Consider the following 26,284-nt stretch of genomic DNA (forward strand, 5'->3'; position numbering starts at 1 on the left):
CACTCGAGTTTAGGCAATGATTTGAATTTAATCAGTAGATTCAGTGTAATTCTTAAATTACTCAGAAAGGACTAGACACCCCAAAAAAAACCCCAGAGCTGTGGAGTTGGGGCAGAACAATAACACCAAGAGTATTTCAGTACTTGCTGGTAAATGGGGAAAATGGAATCTGAAATGGCAATGAAATCACTTGAGTTTAGGAAATTATTTAAATTTAATCCATAGATTCATTGTAATTCATAAATTACTCAGAAACAACTAGACACCCCAAAAAAAAACCCCCCAAAAAAACCCCAAAGTTGTGGAGTTGGGGCAGAACAATAACACCAAGAGTATTTCAGTACTTGCTGTTAAATGGGGCAAATGGAATCTGAAATGGAAATGGCAATGAAATCACTCGAGTTTAGGAAATTATTTCAATTTAAGCAGTAGATTCATTATAATTCATAAATTACTCAGAAAGGACTAGACACCCCAAAAAAAAACCCCAAAAAAACCCCAAAGCTGTGGCGTTGGGGCAGGACAATAACACCAAGAGTATTTCAGTACTTGCTGTTAAATGGAGCAAATGGAATCTGAAATGGAAATGGCAATGAACTCACTCAAGTTTAGGAAATTATTTAAATTTAATCCATAGATTCATTATAATTCATAAATTACTCAGAAAGGATAAGAGACCCCACAGGGATTAAAAAGGGCCAAAAAAAAACCCCAAAGCTGTGGAGTTGGGGCAGAACAATAACACCAAGAGTATTTCAGTACTTGCTGTCAAAAGGGGCAAATTCTACTGCTCAAAACCAAAGGTCAATGTMACATTTAATATTCACATCTGTATTTTAAAATTTTATCTATTCTCTTCATTCTTCATTCCCAGCATAGGAAATTACAGACCTGAAATTCTGTTTAACTTTGGTTAATTAACGCTTAAGATATTTTCAAATTCTTTTCAGTTCTGTGTACAAAAAAGCACAAAAGTGTGCACRAAAGTGCATTTATCAATGAACTTAGAATTCAGTATGTATTATACGCTGCACTGTAATTCACAGTTCCAAATTCTGTGTACTTTTCAAAATGTTCTGAGATTATGAAAACAAACCATGCTGCAAAGTGCTGMAGAAAGCCACAAGATCTTGGTGTAGTTTTCAAACAGAATTTAGTTCTAAAAAGAGCTGGGAAATTGTTTCAATTACATGTTTTGCATTTGCTTGTTTAATCTTTAGAGATTGCCCAAAAAGGGGAAAAGGGAGGGATGAGAAGAAAAGAGAGAGATTTCACCACTGGGCCTGATTTTTGACAAATACTGGCACAAGTCTTATTTTAGCTTAAAATGGTCAGTTTTGAAGCAAATATAAAAATACAGTTAAACATTTTTCCACTACRGTTACTCCTTGCATAGATCTCAGATATGAAGTCCAGAAGGATTTAATTCTCTTTTAAGTGTGCTTTACACAACACTTTGATGGAAAGCAAATTCTTGTTCCTGAAGGAATGCTTTAAAAGAGAGATTAAAGTTTGTTTMCAAGCCCGTCCTGGCAGACAACTCAAGAAAACAAGTAGTTGAGGTTAAAATGATTTATCACAGAGAAAAAAAGTACTAAAACAATTTTTCCCAAAATGTTTTTAAAGGTAAAAGCTGACTAAAAGGARCTGTGGACACAAGTGGGATTTACCAAACAAACATACAGACGAAGGATTAGTTTTCATTATATTATTAAACAGCATAAACTACATCAAATTCTTTAAGATTTCACTGAAGCCAGTTTTACAATACACTAGGTACTCAAATCRGAGTAAACACCGATAAAATCTTGACAAATATTCCAGAAATGCACTCCAGCTATTGCAGACAAAAGCAGCAAAGCATTCAYCAAAGTGCAAGTTTCCACCAGAGCCCCGAAGCCTCGGAGATAAAAAAAAGGATGTCAGTCTTGTGACTTGTGACAAGATATTTGGCTGACAGAGTGTCACGACACAAAATCTTCATCAACATTGCACAAACTCCACCTGCTCCTTTCATTTGGGGTGACAGCCCCAAATGCTGTCAGACACCACAGCTCAGAGAGATCCCCAAAACCCCACAGCCCCTGCACAGCCAGAGCTCAGCTCTGACTGATCTGTGGTTTGCTTATCAAGTGTTTCACCTTAATAGATCGCTCAGAAAGGTTTGGAGACCCAACAGGGATTAAAATAGGCCCCAAAAAAACCCTCCAAAGTCATGGTGTCAGTGGAGAAACTCTTGAAATACTCTCTTTGCACTGAGAGTATTTCAGTACTTGCTTAAAAAKGGCAAATTCTGCTGGTCAAAACCAAACATATGAACCATGTACAAAATTGCCACTCTCAGTTTCAACACAACCATGAAATGATAGAGAAAAAAATCCCATTTCACTGTGCAGTGTAACAGAATTGTGTGTTTCTACTTTAATACTCACTTTCCAGTTGGCACCCTAAGGGTTATGTTGTTTTAAAAACTACACACGACAGCCCTGGCAGATGACAAYCCCAGCCAAGAAACTGGGAAACAATCACTACAGGATGTTTTTTCCTCAGTGTAAACATTACACAGGGAAGAAATATTCCTGATCTACAGGAAGAAAGTTTGGAAGGCCATAATGCAAAGGGCTTTCTTTGAACAGCGCTCATAAACTCTGGCTGCAGTCAGAGTGGGCATCATGGCCATGACTACCTAAAGGCTGAAAATGGTGTTTCATGGCTGAAACCTCAAAGGCAGAAGGGTTTTAATACTCAGGATTAACAGGGAAAAAAGTGTTGACAGAGGAGCATGCAATGAACTGAGTTTTATAGGAACAGAGTTATGGAATCCTGCTGAGCAGTGACAGAGGGTTTTGGAAGCTGCTGCTGCCCATGTGATTCACCTGCTGCCCACTGCTCTCAAATTCAGACACACCAGGAGCAGCAGAATCATGGGCAGCTCAAGGATTCAGAGAATATTCCCAATAAATATTCCCAATATTCCCAATATTCCCAATTCCAAGGGCATGGATTAAATCAGCTCATATCAAACCAGCACAAACCCATCCATGCAGAGCAAAGGACCCGTAACTCTCCAGCAGAACTGAAGAAGGCACAGACCTGGCTGGAAGGACAATGCTCATCGTGGCAGTCTGAGAAAAGACTTCAAAAAATGAGCTGTGTCCATGAATAAACCCCTATAAATTATGGCCTGGGCTGTGCTGTTCCCCACCACGTTCCTGTACATTACGCCGAGTTCTCGACTGCCCTGAGTATAAACAAACTGCACAGTGGCCCATTAGTGGTTTTCAAGTTTATGCTAAGCGTTGCAATTTATTGCTGTTCTTTAGGTTAATGTACTATTATTTCATGTATTTAGAATAGATTTCGGGATTTGTTGTTAATTATGATGTAATGTTTAGATACCAAAGATCAATCAAGACCCCACAGTGTTTACAGATATATGTTAATAAAGCACAAAGCACACCAGATCCCTCACGATGAAAAGTTTATTCTGTAGCTCAAGGTCAATGGCACATTTCATACTCATGTCTGTATTTTAAAATTTTATCTATCCTCTTCTGTCTGGACCAGTAAAGGGAATTACAGACTTGAGATTTTGGTTAATTTTGGTTAATTAACGCTTAAGATATTTTCAAAATACTTTTCAGTCCTAGACTCTCTCCATCTTTCTTGCAAGCTCCCTGCAGGTACTGGAAGGCCACCAGCAGATCACTCCAAAGCCTCCTCTTTTCCAGGCTGAACAACCCAATTCTCTCAGCCTTTCCTCATTTGAGAGGGGCGCCAGACCTGTAAAATTTTAGTGGTCTCCTCTGGACTTGCTCCAAAAGGTCACCATCCTTCCCRTTTTCCTCCAATTACTCTTCCATTTTTCTTTCTAACTTCAACTTTCCCATTTCTCTGCGTTTCAAACATTACGATGCAAAACCCTCCAGAAAAACTGAATTAAAATGTAGCCTGCTCTGAGTGACAGAGTTGGGTAATTCAATATACAGAGCCCTCCAAGGACATGTCACATGTCAAACATCCACTGAGGATCAGCTTTCCAGACTGTACAGAGCAAAAAAATCATTTCTGCTATCACAGAATCACAGCTTGGATGGGGCTCAACCTCCCTGCTCTAACAGGGACAGCCCAGAGCCCATGGCACAATGTCCAGGTAAATCCTGTCACAGCCAGAAAAACAACCTCACAATGCTGAACTTCGTATTTTAATAATAATAATAACAAGAAATAAACCACTTTTTCATCTTCCTAGTACTCCTTTTTTTCCCCCTGACATCCCTGTGTCAGTTATGTGAAGTTACACCGGGTGCAATCTGGATATTTGTGTGCATTTCATTGCATTTAATTAAACGTGGAGAGCAGGAGCAGCACTGCTGCAGCAGGAACGTGACCTGTTCATGATCACTGTGCTGTGTCACAGAAAAAAACACCCCCTGTTGCAGCACAGGACTCAAGTATTTAATTATGCTGTGCAGAGAGAAAAAAACAGTATCATTAAACAATGAGAAAGAGCAGCAGTCCCGAGGAGGTAAGGGTCAAAATAAATTAGAAAACTGGTCTGTATGTGAATTTTTTGGTTGAGAGAATTAAGGAAATGATGTAGCAACAGACATAAATGAAAAAATAATAAAATCACTGGCTACACAATATGATTTATCAGACCCAACTCTGTCTCCCCAAGTCCTCAGCACTGATTTSAGTTTTGTACAAAAGCAAGGAAGGGCAGGATGTGGACATGGTGAGAGATTCTGAGCTGAGCTCTCCATCAATAACTGAGCCTGCAAATGCTGCTGCTCAGGGCTCCTTCTCCCCAAGGGATGAGCCACTCCTGACTGTTTCAAATCCTTCTTGTCACCTCTCCTCCTGATCAACTCTCCAAAATTAACCTTTATTATTTCCCTATTCCAGAGACTGTTTCAATAACTGCAGCATGTCAGAAGTCAGGGAGGAATTTCTTGTGGCCATGAAGGTTCTCATCCAACATTTGGGCACAGGACGTGGCACAACCTTGACCACTCTCTGTGGAGTCACCAAATTGTGCCCAAATTCCCTGGAAAAATGTCAAATCAGCCAGTCTGGAAGGGTTTTATCATCCCTCTGTTTACCTTCAGCGACTGAAGGCAGCTCTAGCTGCAGTCTGGGAGCAGGAATAACAAAAGTCTGACAGAGGAAAGGCTCACAGAGGAGCTGGCCAGCAGCCCACTGATGCTATCGCTGCGTTTGTTTGGCCTCGGCTGAGATAATGCTGCTTTCGGGGGTTTGTTTGTGCTGTTTACGATTTCAGATCAAAGAGAGAGGATCATCAGGTGACAGGCTAACTTTCATCTGCAAGTAAATGAGCTCCCTTAGTTCAGAACATGCTATGCTTCCATTAAAAACCTTCCAGAACGCACTTGGGTACAAATATGAGTGCASTGAGTGTTGCCTCACAACGCAAGAGCTGGAGGACAAGAAAATCCTTAACCAAAWCATGCACCACAGACAYGTGCACATTTTCCTTCTTTAGAGTRTACTGTGCTCTGAGAGGTTCAGTTCTCTTTCTTAATCATAAATACAACCAATGGACCTTCCTGGTGCTGCTCAGTGCATCAGACACGCTGCTCTGTGTCCTCTTAAGGGAAAAGAAAATATAAAATTTATAGCACAAGTGGCACTTAAAAGCTAAAAGATCTTAATCTGATATAACCAAAACAGGGATTTCTGTCTGTGTTTGCAGAACAGTGACTCTGAACGTCATGACCTTGGGACTCTCATCCAACCAGGGAATTATCTGAGCACTTCACATTCTTCCCTGGTCCTTGTCTTCATGATTCCCTTCTGAGGAAGAGTCCCACTTTCCATCCCACCCCATCCCCATCTGAGTCACCAAAAGGAGATTYTGGGAAATGTGGGGTGAAGCTGTTGGCCAAAATCTTGTGTGCAAAAGCAGCTGATTTCAGCATGGCTGTTTAAATCCCACACATAACACRGGCATAATGGTGATGGTTAAACAATTTGTAATGGGCACTGGCTAAACAAATTCTGACACTGATAATCACTCATGTCCATCAACACAAATTAGAACTTTTTATAGCTCCACTACAGAAGGTGACCTTTAAGACCATTGGCCTTGATTCACAGTTCGTTTTAAATCGGGGAAAAAAAAAAAGAAAGAAAGGAAAAATGTCTGGTAGCAAATGTATAAATACTGTTCTAACCAGAAAAGAGGTACAGAGGGTCCCAGTGTGGGCTGCACTGAGAGTTTTATATTGAACAGCCTCCAAAATTCTTGTCTAATGCTCCTCATTATGAAATCACACAACAAAAGAGCAGCACCAGCAACGACTCTTCTCACTAAACTGCTACAAGTACTGCTATTCAAAAAAAAAAAACAGTAAAACAATCCCTCATATTATAAAAATATCTCAAATGATGTGTGTTGAGAATCACAGGTACCAATGCAATATTGTTTAATTATCCAGGGAGTTGTGAAATCCACCAACACACCTCTGACTGGTTAGAATTTTCTCCATTTTATGCCATTCCAAAAGCTATACTGTTCACAACCCAAATGAAAACTGTGTGGCAAACTAGGAAAAAATTTTACTATGTTGATTCTGAGAATTTTAATGCAATGCTTTCACAGAGATGCTAATACTATAACCCAAAAAAACATGTATCAATAAGGGCTTCTTCTCTAAACCATGTTCTGCTTGGTTTCCAATGTGTGCCTTGAAAACAAATTTATCAGCTGTAAAAAGCAGAAGAGCATCGTTGTTCCTCATGACTGAAGTCCTGTGCTTTGGGGTTCAATATTGACTCTTTGTATGAAAGRAGAACAAAAATAACTCTAAAACATGAAACACGTTCTAGAACATGCCCAGGGAGATGACAGAGTTTGTGCACACACAGATCTCATTGCTCTTTGCAGTATTTATAAAAATTAAAATTGTCAGTAATATATATATTATCCCAAATGAAGTTTTTTCCTAATTTCCTCTCACTTTCCAGATTGGTTATTCTTTCTTACAGTAAACCACTGCCTGTGACAGCAATTACACTTTTCCAGAATGGCAGCAGGAAAGCTTTAGAGCACTTAAACTCCACCAGGAACATAAATTCACCCGGATCAAAACGTTATCAACCACTGCTACATTCAATAAAGCTTCACATTCTACTTGTTACAAAGGTAAGGCAAGGAACTCAGGGGAAATTGYTCAACTCATAGGAGAAGAAAAGGTTTGAAGGAGCTGTAATCAGGGAACCAGAACCAGCCAAGCTCCGGTGCCAGGGTGATAATCACAGAGCCCCAGGCTGTCCCTGTCACAGAGCTTCACATCTGCCAGGCTGTCACAAGTCCGTGTGTGTAATTACATCAGTGCAGTACTCATTCCCTACCCCGTGGTGACATCTTTATCTCTGTTTAAAGCAGGATCCTCAGCAGTTACTCATTGCTCCCAAGGTGAGGTTGTGCTGCTGCCCAAAAGCGTCACCGTCAAGGACTGGAGCAGAACCCACCACAGCCATAAAGGCCAGCTCCCTTTYCCCACTTCACCAGAAAATCACTTCACTGGTGAAATTCTGGTGAAATTAAAGCAATGGTATTGCTTAAAGTACCATTTCAGACTTTTCCACCCTTGGATAACACCCTGACTTAGTCTCCAATTTCTGAGAGCACGATTTTTCAGCAGAGAAGTTAAACCAGGGAATCTCTGCAGGTTCCCCCACTTTGCTAAGGAAAGTTAATCCCAGCCTTTTGATTAACTCTTCCTCTCAACCCTCAAATTGTCTGATTGTGGCTTTTCCCACCAGGGCCAAGCCAACGCTGACAGTTCCTCCACGGGCACGAGACAAACGCCGAGCGTGTTACACGAGAAAAGGTTAAGTGCAAACACAGCCAATAATCGGGGCCCTTTGGAAGCACTGCCAGATCGGAATAAATCTGACAGCACCTCATTGCAAAGGGCAAGAATTTATTATTGTCCAGGTTAAACGCTCTGCTCTTATCCCTTCTGCGGCTGGAGCACAAGAAAGGCTCTTTGTGCGCTGAAACAAACATTAAAGTGCCAACATCCACAGAATGGATAAGGTGTCTGGGGATTATTGCTCAGCTAAGAGTTTCACTTACTTTGGCTTCGGTCTCTCCCCTGTGAAGTGTGTACAAATGATGGACGGCACTTTGTGAGGATGACCAAGGATGGGTCAGGATTTGGAAAACGTGGAAATCRTGGCCTAACGTGTCGGTGGTGACCAGCAACATCCCTGGGGGAGACAAAAAAAGAAGGGAAAAAAAAAAAGAAATGCAAAAGAATAAGAGATTAATCACTGCAAAAGAGGAGGATTTAATATCTGTCTAAAAAACAGTGATGTGGCTTACATTTGGGGTTTGGAAACAGAAGAAAACACAAAAAATTACTGAATTGAAAGGGATTCACCTCATAAAAATGAATCAAAACTCCAGCTGAAATCCTATTCACAGCATTATAACTTAAGTACTAATATATTATTAAGTATTAATATAGTATTACAAAACAAATCTATAAAAACATCTRAAAAATCTGATTATCCCAATTAAATTTGAGAACTGTGTGACCAAGWTGAAGCACTGAAGTGATGAATGGTAAAGCGAAACCCCAAAATGCTCTTCCCTGGGCAAGAGCCAGTCTAAAACAGATTGATGTCTCCACAAGAACAATTCTTGGAAGAGGAGACATTATCGAAATCCAGCCAAAGCAGCCTGTACCAAACCAATCCTGAAGAAGGATCTTTCTTATAAATGAAAGAAACTATCAGATTTATTGGTGAAAGCAGCAAATCAGAGATTTCTAATGAAACACTAAAYGAGGAGGTACCAATTTCACTGCAAACAGGTCAGTGGTGGAGGTACTGAAATGATTCAATCAGACCAGCAGAACCACAGGAACTTATATTTGCTGTTTACTTTCCTATCCCATCAYGTGTCAGCCCCTAAGCCAGTTTTTAAACATTAACAAACATATCTGAAGTCAATTTGCCATAAATTTATACCAGTTTATACCAAAAATTAATGATTTTTGTGCATATAAGAAAAGCACAGCATCATGGCAGGATTTAGGATTACAATAACAAACTACAAATTTCTTTTTCTGTTATTAAAGAAATTTAATAAGTTATTTCCCAAAGGAACCCTCTAACATTTAATTAACATCAAGTACAAAGTGGTTTTAGCCGTTTATTAGCAACATTCTAAATAATTTTCCAGGTACTCATCTCTTAATAAAAAAMCAGGAATTCCCACCCAGCTCTGTTGCAACAATTCTCCACATAAAGCACAACTAAAGGAAAAAAACTCAAGCCCCCATTTTTGACATAACATTTCTCCAGGGCATAAATGGTTATCTTATTACTGCCACAAATGAGTGTTCATTGTCTTCATTTATTCACAGGGGGTACCAGGATTCACYTTTCTCTCTGCTGCCCCAAATCCCAGCAGGGCATTTTTGAAACCACTCACGTGTCGCCACTGATGTCCTAACTTACGACACTTGGAAAATTTTAAATAAAAATTTTAAAAGAATTAAGCTGGAGAAAGAGTAAAGATTAAGTGTCATTAACTTTTCTACCGGATCATTATTRCATCATTAAATGAGTAATTTAATGATCAGTGTTTTCCCTCCGGAAATTTTGGAATCTGGAATCTGAGAGCTTGGGCCCTTTAGGCCCAGACAGAAAAATTTCAGTGGCCAAAGTCTTGACCTTGTGAGCCCAATGTCCTGACACCCAGCCAGGGCCACGTGGCAAGGTACAGAATCAGAAAAATCCAAATTTCTCTTGGAGACAGAAATCCCTCCAAGCTTCCCCCAGCTTGACCACTGCGGCTGGCAGGGAACGGACCCACCGCGGCCACCCAGGCTGCGCCCAGGCATTTCCTGCAGCTCTCAAAGAGCCCCATCCCGCTCTGAGCTCAGCAAGATCCCCTCCAGCAGACACAATTTTACTGCTCCCGGCTGCTCCTCGGGCCCGGGTGTGAGAAATGAAAGGGAGTTTGTTATGGAGCCGAGAAACGCGGGCGAGCGCCGGGGTATTATGTTTGGGTGGGAAGGCATGTGAGCTGAGGTTGGGCTGGATGTTAATGTTGGCTTAACTGGCAATTTCCTTGATTTGTAGTGACTGTGTTGATAGGAAATACAGCTCGAGTTGCTCCGGTGCGAGGCAGCCAAGCCTTTCGTGTGGGATCGCGCACACAATTTGCATTAATTCTGTTCTGCAACATCACAAACTACACTTCCCTTCCAGTCAAGTGTGCGGTCCTCCATAATATATGGCATTTCCAGAGGAGGAAACTGGAAGCAAAGAGAGGTTTGTGTGCTGAAATTAGGTTGCCACTGTTCCTGGAGTGAGGATATTCCAAAAGGTCTAATTCAACCCAGTAAGAATTTCTCTTCTCCATTCCCTTGTTTTTCTCTCCTCACCAGAGAATCAGTTTTATAYGGAAGCAGAGGATGCTTTGGGTCCTTCATGCTCTCTTATTCCTGATGGAAAGAACCTTTGGAGAAGGAGAAGCTGGAGGAGATGGATCCATGAGACCTCTCTCAATCTGAGCAGACAGGCTCTGCAAACAGATATTTTCTCTTCCCCCAAACTGGAGAAGTCTTTATATAAACACAGCCCCAGGGCTGAGAGGACCCAGAGCTCCTCACGCAGACCCCAGCACATGGAAGGGCGTAAAAAAAAACCTTCAATGTGCCAAAACTCTGTCTGGAACTGGAGACAAGAAGCTGTGATGATCCTGAGCCAGTGCAAACAGCGGGATCACAATCCTGGGGGATCCATGCACTCCTCGGGTGCTCGGCTCAGCAGGATTTGGTTCCCAGGTGTCTGCAGGCAGCACAAGCAGAGTTTCATCCCCTCAGGCTCCTTCCCAACCCCATAACTCTGCCTTTAGGTTCCTCTGGGCACAAACACCACACCCCGTGGCACATGAGCCCCCAGAGCCCACGGTGGCACCTGTGTGTCCCCTCGGTGTCACCTCAGATCCGCGATGTTCCCTCTCCCACCTGCAGCTCTGAGCAGCTCCAGATGATCTCCCAGCCCTTTTTTCCATGTGGGCTTTGCCTTTGGGTTTCTGGGTCTGGTTTGGGGTTTCTTTCCTCTGTTTTTGCTAACTTGAAGGAGTACAGAGGTGAAAGATAATACATTTGTGGCTGGGAAGGAATTGACTTAAAAATAGAAGGATGGGTGGTATCCGACTTGGCAATTTGTGTCTAATCTAAACTCCTGCTGCCTGTCCTGCTCGGAATAAATGCATTTAATAGATGAAAACCCAGGGAAAACAGGCCCTTCACTTGTATCAGAGACTCTTTTTCAGTAAGTGAAAGGAGGACCTTTCACACCCCCTTGTGCATTTGAAGTACAAATATATTCTGGCAGCRCTTGGATCAACACGGAGGTCCCAAGCACAACACCGCAGATGGGCAAGAACGAATATTTATAAAACAGTTTTGAAATCCCTTCCTCGCCCCTGTTATTCGAACAATAAATCAGCCGTGTTCCTGAACACCGGGCTGMGCTTTGCGGTGGGATTTTCCAGCTCTCGTTACTCCACGCTGAAGAATCCCAGTTTTCCATTATGGCTCAATCATTTCRTTTCTCTCTCCATCTCCCTGCAGAATCCCAGCAGGAATTCCTAATCCCAAAGGAGAAAAACCAACAGCAATCCTGGTCCCACCTCGCTTTCGCTTTCAAGCACAGGAAACTTCAAGTCTGGCTTTTTAAGAGTCCTTGTGACAGTTTTCCCCAAAAATTGTTTGGACGGAAGTGCAGGTTAAAGCTGTGCTAAGTTCAGTCCAAATGTTTTCTCTTATGAGGGGACTTTATGGATGAATAATCAGAGATGAAAMGTGAATAATTCTCGAGGATTTCCTGCTTATTTTTCAAACTGGCATTAATCCCTGTTTAACAGATAACAGCTGAAATCCATTGGAAGTCTTGCACACACAGGACCCAGTGGAAACTTATGTGTAAACCAGACTTTATTTAGTATATATCTGACTGCAAAAATTCTGATTTTGCTTATCCACAGTACGAGGGTGCAGCCAGGTTAAAYTAATGACTGTTTTACTGTGTGGTCGTTTTAAATCCACAGAGATGGTTAAAATCCAGTTTAAAAGGAACAGAGATCCTAGATGAGGAGAAAAAAAAAACAAACCAGCAAAGCTTTGTTTTACCTGCCCTAATTTACAGCTTCCTACTTTTCCTGCATTCTGTTTGGGAAACAATCAGCTTCTTTCAGGATGGAAATAAAAACACGAGGAATATATGCATAAAAGGCAAAACCAGTACAGATGCAGACTGCGGGTTAAGAGCTATTTCTGCAGTATCAGAAGACTAAACCAGACTCTGGCCTGGCCATAAACTGAGCCCACGCCCTAAACGAGGTGCCAAGCCACAAAAAGCATTTGCGTCAACTGGGAATACGAGGAAAAGAAGGACTTCTAATTATAGGGCCTGGAAGCGGAAGCGCGGCGCGCTCGGGAGCCGGGGCGCTGCGCTCTGTTTATCTGCGAGTTTCCTCCGCGCCCYGCTCGACCTGCAGGCTGGGACTGGGGCTGCCCGTGGGGTGCAGGGAGATTGGGAAAGCTGGGAGAGCTGGGCAGCCCCAGAACATCCTATTTTAACACCTCCTTATTTGTAACACCTCCCTATTTGTGACACCTCCCTAATTGCAGAGCTGTTGATTGTGTGCATCCAAACGAGGTCCACGTTGGAGTTCCACCAGGAGCTTCCCTTTGATTTTCCGAGGGACAGGAGGGTTTTCYACTCCCCAAAGAGGTCACTCTGCCAGTTCTCACTGAAGGATTTGACTCCTTCAAGCTGTGCTGGATTTTTTCTAAAACCACCAGTGTTGGGAGATCAGGCACACATCAGCGTGGAGGAAACACAGATCCATAAATTCAGGAACCCAAATGTGACATTTCCATGCCCGGCCACAGAGAGACAAGTGCAGCCACTGTTTGTCCAAAAAGGGATGAAAAATAGGAACTTCTCACCCTCAGTCTGAAAATCTGAAATTTGATGGTTGGTGTTGAGCTTTGAAGGTTTCCAGATTAAAGGATCAGAACGCTCAGGGGATCCACAGTGACTTAAAGCCACTCCTGGATCAGTCCATACAGATTTCTCCMAGAATTTCCACCTTCCATAGGCTCTCTGGGTCAGGATTCCTGTCCCACTGCAGCTCCCAGGATGTGACAAAGTTTATATGGCCCATGATTTTCTGAAGCATCTCACCAGACCTAGGAACAGCTTTAKTTATCCTCAACTCCTCTCCCAGGGAAGTGAAAATGCAGCCAAAAATCAGAGCTGCTCAGCCCCTGGATGTTCTCGAGTGGAACATGTGCTACAGCTGCAAAATCCAGTCTCAAAAAACCTTAACTAAATCATGAAATTCTGATTTTAGCACAATTTGCCGCAAAATAAACACATGTATGTAAAGATTTAATGTAAATATTTTTAAAAAACCCAAGAAGTCAAAAGAAAGAGAAGCAAAATAAAATATTATTTTGTGAATAAATAACTCCCTGTGACTCTTATAACTCCTAAAATAATCCATAGCTACGGCTCTTCCTTCACAATCAACTCAAAATTATTTGATCAAGCCAGGATTCCTCCCCTCTGGGTGACACAACATTTATCCTTAATTTTAATGGATTTKTCTTCCAAGGCAAAATTCAAGTTGGAAACCAGAAAAAAAGAAACAGAATTATTCTGTCATTAAATAATTACAGCTCGTTTCACTCTTCAGGAGTGTTTTCCTGCCCCTTTTCTCTSATCAACAGGAAAAACTTGTGCAGAGATGTTCCAATTTCACCCTCTTTAACGATTAACTCAAGGCCACCGCCACATTTCAATACAGAACATTCAAATAATCAGAGCAATTTCAGGTCTGTTAAAGGTGCAGTCAGGCATCCCAAGRGGGACACAGTTTAATCTGTTTTACTGCTGGCCCAACATTAATTTTCTCGTTATTAATGGGTGGAAAATCTCTTTTGCAGCCAAGGAAGCGTAATTATTTTAAATTTTCAATGTCTTGCACTTCACAGCTCTCAGCTGCTAAGCTGGCAGGAGCAACACTTCTAGAAAGCAGATCATTTATTCACCACATTTAAAAGGAAAAAAATAAACAAACCAGATATTTCTAAACCAACACCATTGTTTTGCTGTTTACTAATTGAGAATCTTATTTGAAAAYTTTCCTCTTTGACATTAAAATTGGAATGTATCTGCCCCATCCCATGTACAGTTGATTATGAAATATTTTCTTAGACATGAGAAGAAAAGGAACACATTTGTTACCTGAAAACTTCAGTGTTGGGGACATCTAAGATTTGGTGGCAAAAATCACATTAATGAAAAAGCCCTTTTTYAGGCAACAAACAATCACAAAATACATTATTTCCATCTAAAAACTTGATTGTATCAATATCCTCACTGTTTTCATTGGAAATAAACCATGGAAATTAAAAACTGTGATTTATTAGTTCCGCCTCGACACGCAATTCCAGTTCCTTCTCTCTCTCAGTGTCTCAAGAGCAGGCAGCTTTGGGGTAAAACACTTTCATTTGTTGTGTCAAACCCAGTCCAATCAGTAACTCAAGCTAACCTAAAAAGAATATTCATCCCTGTGCTTCATATTTCTATAAATCCTGAAAAATCCCCATTTTATGACCCTAAACCACTCCAAATAAACAGAATGCATRTGTCAGCTACAACACTGACTCAGAAATGAATTCCATTTTCCAACCTTAAAAATTCTGTCTCACATGAGCCACGTTTTGCAGACAGAAGATATTCATATAGGCAATTGATTTTGGCCTTAAAGAAAGTTTCATGGGAAGGGTTTTAAGAAATAAATAAAACACCAAGTGCCTGTGTTATTTATTAAGAACATAAATGGCAAAATCTGCTCCCTGCTTCCTGTCCATCCACAGCATCCCTTGCATGACAATGTGAATCCTTCTCCCACTGACCATCAGTGGCACTGATGGTTTTATTTTGGATTTTTTTAACCCAACCTTGCCAATTTTGCCAGCCCTGAGCACCTCTGCAGCTCCTGGGCTGAGACACGGTGGAGTTCAGCTGTTTGGAGCCCCAGAATGTGAAATTCTCTGTGAATCAGAGCAGTGCTTTGCTGTGTTCAGTGCAGCCCCCAGCCACTGCCTGAAATCAGGATTAAAAGTGGGATTTCAGAGCAAYCAGCCAAGAGCAGTATCAAAAGGCACCTCTTGTTTTGTTCTCATTAATGAGCTCAGCCTGATTGCCACCAGCCCACTGCAGAATGATCTTACAGCYCTGGCTTCAAACAAAACCCACCCTTGATGTTCCATAAAGAGCACAGAAGTGGCACTGGCTGAGTGCAGGAGATGAGGGAAGAGTTCTCTGCTGGTTTGTCCCCATCCCTCCTGCAAAACTCCCACAGCCAAAAACAACACCATGAAAAGAAGTGTTTTGCCATTAAACACCATCAGATCTGTGTCACTCTCTGAATTATTGTCACCCAGTACCTGAGCAAACCAAAGAATTTGATTGTAACCTGAGTACCCAGCAAGGTGTAAAAATATCCTTCCATTTTAGAAAAAAACAAGTTAATTTGGTTTTGCATGAACACTTTAAATTKACACAATCCTAAAAACTGTCTTAAGGAGACATTTAATTATTATTTATAGAGCATTCTAATTGAAGTATCTGCATTTATTTCACCTATTTATTTCACTTATTTATTTCACTTCATTAGCATTGCTCCACTCTAGGTATCATCTTTCTTCCAAAATTACTGCTCTGGACTGGAGGATTCTCAGTTCACTGCACAAAGCTCCACARAAAATTCCCTCCCAAGAAAATGCAGGCAGATGAGAATACAGCTTTTCTGTCACAAACTCCCAGTGAACTGCACAGCACTGTTAAGGAGTTCTGACACAACAGATGGGGTGTCAGAATGACACCAACTGGTCAGCAAAAGTGAAAAYATAAATGACAGACATTGAGTTTTATTCTCTGAAATGTGACTTCACCCTCGTGATCTTCRTGGCATTTGCTGTGTTTTAGAAATTGTTAATTTAGGCAAGGGGAAGCTGTTGATTCTCTGTTTCCCTGAGTACTGGTGCAATTAGTCAGAACATTATTTATCTATAGATAATGAACTGTTAATTGTCATATTAATACGATCTATTAATACACGAGGTTTGTAGTTGTCTCTGCTGCCCACAGTGACTGTTCACTGATAAMAAGGGGAGAAATTGGTACTTTTGAGGAGTTTCTTACAAGTATTCTCAGATTAAAGTCATTCAGGAGAGAGGGTAAAATCACAAACTCAAACAAATAATGGCAGTGTCAGTAACTTTAAAAAACAGTGGAACAATTTTATTTCTGTATTTCTGGAGGACTGCAATTTAATCCATGCATAGCCGAGTATCACACATGGGCACCTGGCTGGCAGGATCCCAACTGCCAGGAATTCCTCAGCAGTGGCAGAGGGACTGAATCCCCTCCTTTCTACCACCAGAAAAATGAACAAAAGTTTGAAATTTCCAGAAAAGCCGAATGACACATCCGAGCTCCGTGGAGCAGGGATCCAGCAAACCCCCCAGAACCAGGAATTCATTTCCATGGATTCACTGCCCTGCTCCCATCTCCACCAGAARCAGAAATTCTCTTACCACTGGGGTTGAAAGCCATGCAGCAGATGGGYTTCTCATGGGCAGGGAAATGGGCCACGATGCCATCGCTGTCCGAATCCTCGCTCACCAACACCTGGGGATGGCAACAGAGCAGGGGTTAGGAAGGAAAATCACACCAGGGGGGAGAATCCTGATTTACTGACACTGGGATTGGTTTGGGAGGTGTCCATGGTGGAATTCACCATGAACTGAGTCAGTACAATCCTCAGGAACCTGATCCACAGACATGAGACCTGCCCTAATAACCTGGATTACCCACTTTATACCTGCATTTCCCATTTATTGATCTTATTCAAATTAGGGAAAATAGAAAAGTATTCCTGTTTTACTCCATTGCTTGAGATTTCCAATAACAATATAACAAAATCACCTCCCAGAAAGAAAAGGGAATATTTAACCCTTACATAAATTAGTATTTTGATCAGCTGAACAGCAACAATCCTTGGAAATTCTTTCAGATCCAGACACAAGACCTGCCTCAATAACCTGGTGTAACCCACCACAATTACCCACTTTATATCTGCATTTCCTATTCATTGATCCTATTCAAATTAAGGAAAAGAAAAACTGTTCCTGTTTTGTTCAATGAATTATTGCTTGAGATTTCCAATAGGAAAATCACCTCCCAGAAAGAAAAGGGAATATTTAACCCTCACACAAATCAGTATTTTGATCAGTTGTGCAGTAACAATCCTGGGGAATTCTTTCAGATCCAGACATGGGACCTGCTCTGAGAACCTGGTGTAACCCACCAGGATTGCCTACTTTATACCTGCATTTCCCAATTATTGATCCTATTCAAATTAGGGAAAATAGAAAACTATTCCTGTTTTTTTGCTCCATGAATTATTTCTTGCTATTTTCAATACCAGAATCACCTCCCAGAAAGAAAAGGGAATATTTAGCCCTTACATAAATCAGTATTTTGATCAGTTGTGCAGTAACAATCCTTGGGAATTCTGTCAGATCCAGACATGAGACCTGCTTTGATAACCTGGTGTAACCCACCAGGATTACCCACTTTATACCTGCACTTCCTATTCATTGATCCTGTTCAAATTAGGGAAAATAGAAAACTGTTCCTGTTTTGCTCCATTAATTATTTCTCGATATTTTCAATACCAGAATCACCTCCCAGAAAGAAAAGGGAATATTCAACCCTTACACAAATCAGTATTTTGATCAGCTGAGCAGCAACAATCCTTAGGAATTCTTTCAGATCAGGACATGAGACCTGCCCTAATAACCTAATGTAACCAGAAAGGATTACCCACTTTATACCTGCATTTCCTATTTATTGATCCTATCCAAGTTAAGGAAAATAGAAAAGTATTCCTGCTCTGCTCCATGAATTGTTTATTGTTTGAGATTTCCAATACCAAAATCACCTCCCAGAAAGAAAAGGGAATATTTAACCCTTACATAAACCAGTATTTTGATCAGTTGAACAGCAACAATCCTTGTAAATTCTTTCAGATCCAGACACAAGACCTGCTCTAATAACCTGGTGTAACCAGAAAGGATTACCCACTTTATACCTGCATTTCCCATTTATTGATCCTATCCAAATTAAGGAAAAGAAAAACTGTTCCTGTTTTGCTCCATTGCTTGAGATTTCCAATACCAAAATCACCTCCCAGAAAGAAAAGGGAATATGCAACCCTTACATAAATCAGTATTTTGATCAGCTGAGCAGCAAAAAATCCTTGGGAATTCTTTCAGATTCACACATGAGACCTGCTCTAATAACCTGGTGTAACCAGAAAGGATTACCCACTTTATACCTGCATTTCCTAGTCATTGATCCTATCCAAGTTAGGGAAAATAGAAAAGTATTCCTGTTTTTCTGCTCCATTGAGATTTCCAATAAGAAAATACCAAAATCACCTCCCAGAAAGAAAAGGGAATATTTAACCCTTATATAAATCAGTATTTCAATCAGCTGAGTAGCAAAACTCCTTGAGAATTCTTTCAGATCCAGACAAGAGACCTGCTATAATAACCTGGTGTAACCCATCAGGATTACCCACTCTATACCTGCATTTCGTATTTATTGATCCTATTCAAATTAGGGAAAATAAAAAAGTATTCCTGTTTTGCTCCATTGTTTGAGATTTCCAATAACAATATAACAAAATCACCTCACAGAAAGAAAAGGGAATATTTAACCCTTACATAAATCAGTATTTTGATCAGCTCAGCAGCAAAAATCCTTGGGAATTCTTTCAGATCCAGACACGAGACCTGCTCTAATAACCTGGTGTAACCAGAAAGAATAACCCACTTTATATCTGCATTTCCTATTCATTGATCCTATTCAAATTAGGGAAAATAGAAACTATTCCTGTTTTGCTCCAATAGAAAACTATTCCTGTTTTGCTCCATTGCTTGAGATTTCCAATAACAAAATAACAAAATCACCTCCCAGAAAGAAAAGGGAATATTTAACCCTTACATTAATCAATATTTCAATCAGCTGAGCAGCAAAAATCCTTGAGAATTCTTTCAGATACAGACACAAGACCTGCCACAATAACCTGGTGTAACCAGAAAGGTATAAAGTGCAGAAATGCACTTTATACCTGCATTTCCCATTTATTGATCCCATTCAAAATAAGGAAAAGAGAAACTATTCCTGTTTTGCTCCATGAATTATTGCTTGAGACTTCCAATAACAAAATAACAAAATCATCTCCCAACAGGATTTCCCCAAAAGCTGCCGAGTCAAAACAGCTCTGTCACAGCTGAACATTGAAATGAATAAAAAATTCATYAAATCCTCGTTATCTCACCCCAAAAAGAGAAACCAAACACGAGGGCATGGCTGTATTTACTGTCAGCCAACAGGGCAGGAGGAAGCAGCAGCCAGAGCTTTTCTCTCCTGTGCCATATTTTCCTCCCTCCGTGGTATTTTCCCTCCTGCTGAACAGAAGCCACTCGTAATTATGACTTTAATTATTTTAATCTTTAAAGGCAAATTGCTCCACTTATCCCAGTGGAGACATGTTTTTAAATAAAACATGAAAGTAACACAAATAAAAATGGACCCAAATCGAATCAAGCAGGTCCTACTCTTAATATAATTAAGGAAAGAGCAATCCCCTCATCATCAAAACAAATAGGTTTGGCAATAATTCCAAATATGAATATTATATCACAAATATTTGCTGAGATCCCCAACTCTTTAAAGAGCTGGAGTTTGATCCACACAAAGAGCCTCCCCCAAGTTAGAGCCAAGGTCAAACTTCAGTGGGAAGGGGCTAAAAGTGATAGATCTGTGGCATTAACTACTGCACTCCTTTTAATAGAATCCAGCATAAACTCAAACCAGCCTTGTGCTCAGCCTGAACCATTTATCTGAGACAAAAATGTCTTCTTGACAAAAACCAGATCTCCTTTAATAAAAGTGAGGCAGACAGTATTATGCTCTGAGGGAATCCTGGTGCTCTTTTTATATTTCTATATAAAAAAGAATTCTGCTGTGATACACAGAGATGTAAAAAAAGTGAAGCAAAACTGAGGTGAAATTTCTGAACATCGGGACATTGGCTCAGCCTTCMCCAAAGCTGCTCCTAAAATAAAAGCCCTGGTGTTAATGACCAGTGGAATTATGTCTGCAGTTAAAGTTTTATTATGGAATATGCCTCACTCTTTGAGCTTCTTTTTGCTCACAATAATTCCTRCTCCTGATAAGCATCTCGATTTGCTTCAATTGCTACCAACCCCTCACCAAATGAAAATGAACTTTTGAAAACTGCGGCGGTCGGCTGCTTTTTTTTTTTTTCTGAAAATTCCTCTTTAATGCAATAAAAAGTTAATAGGGAACAGGAAAAAAAAAAAAGGAGGCCTGATCACATTTTCAAACATAAACAGATCAACATGTTATCTCATTTTGCTGAGCTGTTTTGAAAATATTCCCTCCAATATTCGCCTGAATTGTGGATGAGCTGCGAGATCTCATCAATCACAGCCCCAGAATTTTTGTGTTTTTAAATCTTTCTCTGTCACCCAACTGCTGGATGTTGAACAGATTTACATTCAGCCCCAAAACTGGCGACTTTTGAGCGAGGTCATTATTGCAGCCTGCACGTGGGTGGCCCGGTGGATGAATTAATTAAGAATACAGAAACAAAGGTCGAAAGAAAATAATTTTTCTTTCAAACCTCAGCCAATAAAGTCGTCCACATTTAATTCCAATTACTGAAAAAGAGGACATCTGTACAGCTTTAGGTTGATCCATTGCAGCTAATTAAGGGATTCAAATAAATAGTCCTTCCATCGAACTGAAAAGTTTGCTAACACTTCATTAGAAAGAAGTTTAAACAAGCACACAACCTTGTTAACATATTTTGGTTTACCACAGAGTTACTTGGGCATTTCGATAATTATTTTTATTTCTTTTACAAATATCTCCTGACAGCCAACGTCAATAATTCCGCATTCCTCTGCATTTATTTAATTACCTCATAATTCAAATTTTCTTAAAGTATCACCAATTATGAAAGTAGGAGCTACCACATAAACAACTGCTGGGGATGAGAGTTTGCTACAATATCCACATTCATGAAGTTTATTAAAAGTATTTTCCCTGCAGATTTAATCCTGCAAGATTCCATTAGGMGAGTTCTTTGGTGTTTAACTGTGTATTTTTCAGGGGTGAGTTTGCCTTTGAAATGGGAGAAATAATAACAAAATCAGTGAAAACTTAAAACTGTTGTTTGTCTTCTGGCTTGTGTCCAAAATGTGTTCTTCCATCATCCCACTGGCACAGAAATTGTCATATTGGTACACAGAAATTGCTATATTTGCACACAGAAATTACTATATTTGAAAACAGAAATTTCTATATTTGTGCACAGAAATTGCTGTATTTGTGCACAGAAATTTGTATTTGTACACAGAAATTTCTGTATTTGTGCACAGAAATTGTTATATTTGTGCACAGAAATTTCTGTATTTGTGCACAGAAATTGTTGTATTTGTGCACAGAAATTGCTGTATTTGTACACAGAAACTGTAATATTTGCACACATGCAGAGCAGCTCAGCCCATCTCTAAAACTTGTGTTGCTCCTCAAACTGAACAAGTACTTGGCTCATTAATTTACAAGACATTAAATACATTTTTAAATGCTTCTCTACTGAAAAAAAACCTTATTTTTCCTCCAAAATGATGTGTTTGCCTGCCTTAGTTTTACTGTTGTTGTCTTAATTTTCTTTTTCTTTTTAAAGGGATTTCTTCCTTTTCTTTTTTTTTTACTGACAGTTATATTTTTTTGCTTGGAAAATTGTTCTTTCACTGAAACACTCAAATTTTAGTCAGGCTGTGCAGGCGATAGGAATCTTTACTGACCTGAAGGAGGTGAGGTATTTATTTTATATTAGGAGTGCACTGATGATAAGGAAATAAATAACTCCTTCCTGCTTCTGAAATTCCCCTCAGTTGTGTCAAGGCTGAAATCCACGTGAGCACATCCCAATCTCCACCAAATCCCTGCTGAATGGGATTTAAGACTTCCCAAGTGTTAATTTAGCCCAGAAAATACTGGGTTGGAATTTTTAATTCAGTGTTTCCTGATTAGTGTAGAGAGAGCAAAGCATGGGATGGGCACAGCCACGGAATATCCCAAACCAGACATCTCATCCCAGTAGGGAAAGTTTGTTTGATTCCACCCAGAACTCTTTATTTTCAGGAATCTGAAAATTGGGATGATAAAATGAGGAAAAATCMCTTCAKCTTTGGAAGRKGCTGCCCAGGGAAGTGGAGTCACCATCACTGGGAGGTTCCAAAAATGAGCAGATGTGGCTCTTCGTGGTTTGATGGGAATGGCAGCATTCAAAGGTTGGGTTTGATGAACTTTTTTACACTTACTGAGTCTGAATCTGTGATTTTATAAATCAAGAACTTCAGGAAAGTCACGGAAAACAGAGATGGACCCTAAAACACCAGAGAGGCTGGACATGGCACCATCAAGCTGCTGCAGCACTCCTCCATTCCAGCCAGGGTGATGATGGAGCTCAGATCCCCACTCTCAGCAAACTGATTTTCCACAGGAGACTGAAATAATCCCAGAAATCCTGGGAATGAGGAGCTCAYGGGTCTGGGATCAGCTCCTGCCAGCGATTGAGACACCAAAAACAAACTTCCACCTACACGACATCATTTTACCCATAACACAAAATAAAMAACAATCAAACCCCCAATTTTAATCAAAAACTTAATGTCAAATAAAATATTAAAACCCTTTCCCCTTATTGCATAAAAAAAAAAATTATACTTGTATCTCCACAAATACAAAACCTCTTTTTCCTAGAAATAAATAGAACCCTAATTCTGAAAGCAAATCACAGCACTGGATAGGAATGAATAATTTAACAGCATTTTAAAGCTTCAGATCACAAAAATATGAATGCAATACCTACAATTAGGATATCCAACTTCTCAGAGATTCCAGACAAAACTTATTTTCCTGAGCTGATGGTTTATTTATGCTGGAGCAGCAGGATTTGGTCAAGACAAGCATTATCATTTTTACAGCTCCTCTCCTGTAGTGCCCTTTAGGCTTTGATAGCTATTGTTAAGGTCAGAGGACAAGTTCATAAAACCCCTAAATCATCCAYAACAAGCTTTAAAAACCTAAGATCTATCATTTTTTTTTCCCTCTAGGGCTATGCAGGAGAATCAAAGCATGGACAGCGACCAGCAGAAATAATGACCACATTAAACAGCTTCATCAGAAATTTATGAAGCAAAATTTGTCTTTTTTTTTTCTTTACTTGCTGCATATGAAGAGCCAAAAGACCTTTTTCTATTTTTCCCTGGAAATAAAATCAAATCCCCAACAGCCAACAGAATTATTTCAAGACCTGATTCTAAGATCTCAATTTTTTTTTCCATTTTTACTTTTATTTCAATTTTGCAAGAAAAGTTCTATAATATTTTATGTATAACCCCCTTCCAATGCAACACTGCTTGGCTAATTAATTAATTAAATTTAATTAATAAAATTAATTTTCAGGAACAACCATAACTTTGTTTCGGTTTTTTTCACGTAAAACATTTTATTTTTCTGTCAGGAAAGAAAATAACTTGACTATTGATGTGTCCTTAATATCTCATTAACTAACCTGCAATGTGCATCATAAAAGATAGGGGCAAAAAAGAAAAAATGAAGAGTTTTTTTATCTTTAAATTCAATAAATGTCACCACGAGGAAGAAAGTATTACAGACTAGTTACAGAATAATGAAGTGTGTGTGAGTTCTGCATAAACACTGAATCCAGGACCAGACACTTTAAAATKAAAATTAAAAAAAAAGATATGGATATCTTTTCTGTCATAAAGACAGGAAAATCCAKCACTTTAAAGTTTGTCTGATAATGGTGTGGAGTTTGTAACAAATGATTGTGCCTGATGATTTTGTCTGTATGTTATTGTATATAACAGTGTATATATATAAATGTATTCTATTATAGAATACATTTATAAATATATATRAATTTATTCTATTATTAGTAAAACAGTCCAAATGCCTCACAAAACAGCATWGTGCCTGACAGCATTTAGGAATGAYAYAAAATATAAAATTATAAGCTCRTATCCAACTTCACTCCTCATTTTTTTAGAAGTTGAAATTCAACAATTCCCTGTTCCTAAACAACCACATCTTCCAGCCACGTTCTGTATTAATGAACATAATCAGAGCCCATCTCCACTTGGACTGATCAGCATCAATCAATGTCAATTAGGAACAAGTGTTGGAGAGACAAAATGTGACACTTCACACTCGATCTTGTCAAAATGTCACATAAATATGGTGGAAGGACAAGAAATACATTTTGGCTGCATTTCAGTCCCAAACACGATTTTATCCCAGCTCTGTGTGTCCGCGAAAGTTTCCACCCCAGCCAAAATCTGGTTTATTTTTCATTCCCAACAGCACAGAGATGATTTCCCTGGGATTTGGGTGTGAATTTGGGCTCTGTCTGAGTGCAAATTGTTACCTGTCCCTCTGCCACGGTCTCGGTGTCGATGATGGTGACAATCCCAGGCACCAGGGGACTCCGGCGGAGGTTGCTGTGAGCCAGAATTTCCTCTTCAGTAGCTCCTGATGGCAGCGTTCCTGTGAGTTGTGTGACCACCTTCCCCACCATTGTCAGTCCAGTCTTTATTGTCTGTAAAAAAAAGGGGAAAAAAAAATATTCAGTGATGTTTAGGGCTGTGCTGTGGGCTCGGCTCGGATTTTTTCCAGTTCATGTAAGTACAGAGTGAATTTTTTTAGGAGTGATGTATCAGCTGCAAGAAGCTTTAACAAAACAACCTGAAAATATCTGGTATCTTATGCATGAAAGAATTGGAATATAAATGGAAAAATTCACCTTTCTTTTGGAATCCAATTATGCCAAAGTGTTATCGAAAAAAAAGAAGTATTTCAATGTTCAAATAATTTAATATTTTCCTATTTTAAGTATCCAGTTTTGGAGGTTTTTAACTTTGTTTTTACTTACTCTCAGRGCATGGATGGTCAGGAAGACCAAAGATGAGGCCACGAGGGGTGTGAGGAGGGCAGCGCTGACACAGAAATGCAAACAGCCCCCAAAGCTGACACAGTTTTGTCTCCTGCACGGTGCAAGAGCCCAGGAATTTGGCYTTCCCTACATCTGACACACTCCTTTTTTCCTCAGCAATTAAGCACCAAAACTGAATATGGGACTCAAATCCAGSAAAATCAAAACTGCCATCCTCAAGGTCCTGGAAAGGGGAACTCTCAGGCACATCCCAGCACTGGTCCAGGCTCTGCACATTTCCCAGCTACAAGTTTCAAAACATCCACAGCACCAGCTTTTATCAGCTAAAGATGCTGAAGATTGTTTTAATGTTGCTTTATTTTATTTGGAGAAAGAGGGAGAGTAGCCACAGTAGGAGAGATGCTGATTGAAAGAAAAACAAGCCCAACTACAACTTTAAATATTTTCTCCTTGAACCAAGGACTGCGCCTTATTTGCCTGTAAAGCATCGAGCAGATTTATTATGCAATATAAATAAGAAATAGCAAAAGAGATCAGAATGGAATGACACTGTAACAAGCCAATTCTTAACTAAAAAGACAAGCTAAGCTGCCTGCTAAATTGAAAAGGAAAAAAAAAACGTCCAGATCCCAGGCTGAAACCAAGAAGCAGCCACAAATCAATTGCAACTGCTTTGTTTAGTGCTAAAATCTCAAACTGCAGTGATTAGAAAACACATTAGTGTTCATCAATTAGCAGCCAAACGTTTGTTTTAATAATTCATGGGCGATGAGTCTGTTAGTGTTGCTGTCAGGAAAACCTCCGAAGGGCCAACAGCAGCAGGCGCCACACGGTATCGATGGCCATGGGCAGCCAGGAAGGCTGATTAACCTCTGAGATGCCTCTGCTGATGGACTCACCCCATTAATGCTAATGGAGATACTTCCACTTCAAATCGAGCCAGCCCTTCAGCACAGCAATGGCTTTGGGGGTTTAAAGTCTTTAGTAATATCCTGCCATTTGTTTCTTGTTATTTCTTTTTATACCCGGCCATGGCAGAGGAGGGTAGGATGGATTTGTGCAGTG

General features: G+C 40.0%; 1 protein-coding gene across 7 annotated transcripts in view; it reads right to left on the reverse strand.

Annotated features, from left to right (window-relative positions):
• The window catches only part of BCAS3 (BCAS3 microtubule associated cell migration factor), a 268,699-nt gene that overhangs the window by 221,560 nt on the left and 20,855 nt on the right, over positions 1-26,284 (reverse strand). For all 7 annotated transcript variants that reach the window (XR_008966176.1, XM_057378799.1, XM_057378798.1 and 4 more), the window contains exons 5-7: positions 24,695-24,865; positions 16,671-16,764; positions 8,108-8,241 (exon numbers count right to left, since the gene is read on the reverse strand). Coding sequence is in view for 6 of the 7 variants with exons in the window: in XM_057378799.1 (XP_057234782.1) it covers positions 8,108-8,241; positions 16,671-16,764; positions 24,695-24,865 (399 nt within the window). In the remaining variant the exon portion in view is untranslated. The remainder of the gene's footprint in view (positions 1-8,107; positions 8,242-16,670; positions 16,765-24,694; positions 24,866-26,284) is intronic.

This window comes from Malurus melanocephalus, unplaced genomic scaffold, assembly GCF_030028575.1.
Source record: "Malurus melanocephalus ecotype Western Australia unplaced genomic scaffold, MMel_1.1 scaffold_376, whole genome shotgun sequence".
NCBI classification, from domain to species: domain Eukaryota; kingdom Metazoa; phylum Chordata; class Aves; order Passeriformes; family Maluridae; genus Malurus; species Malurus melanocephalus.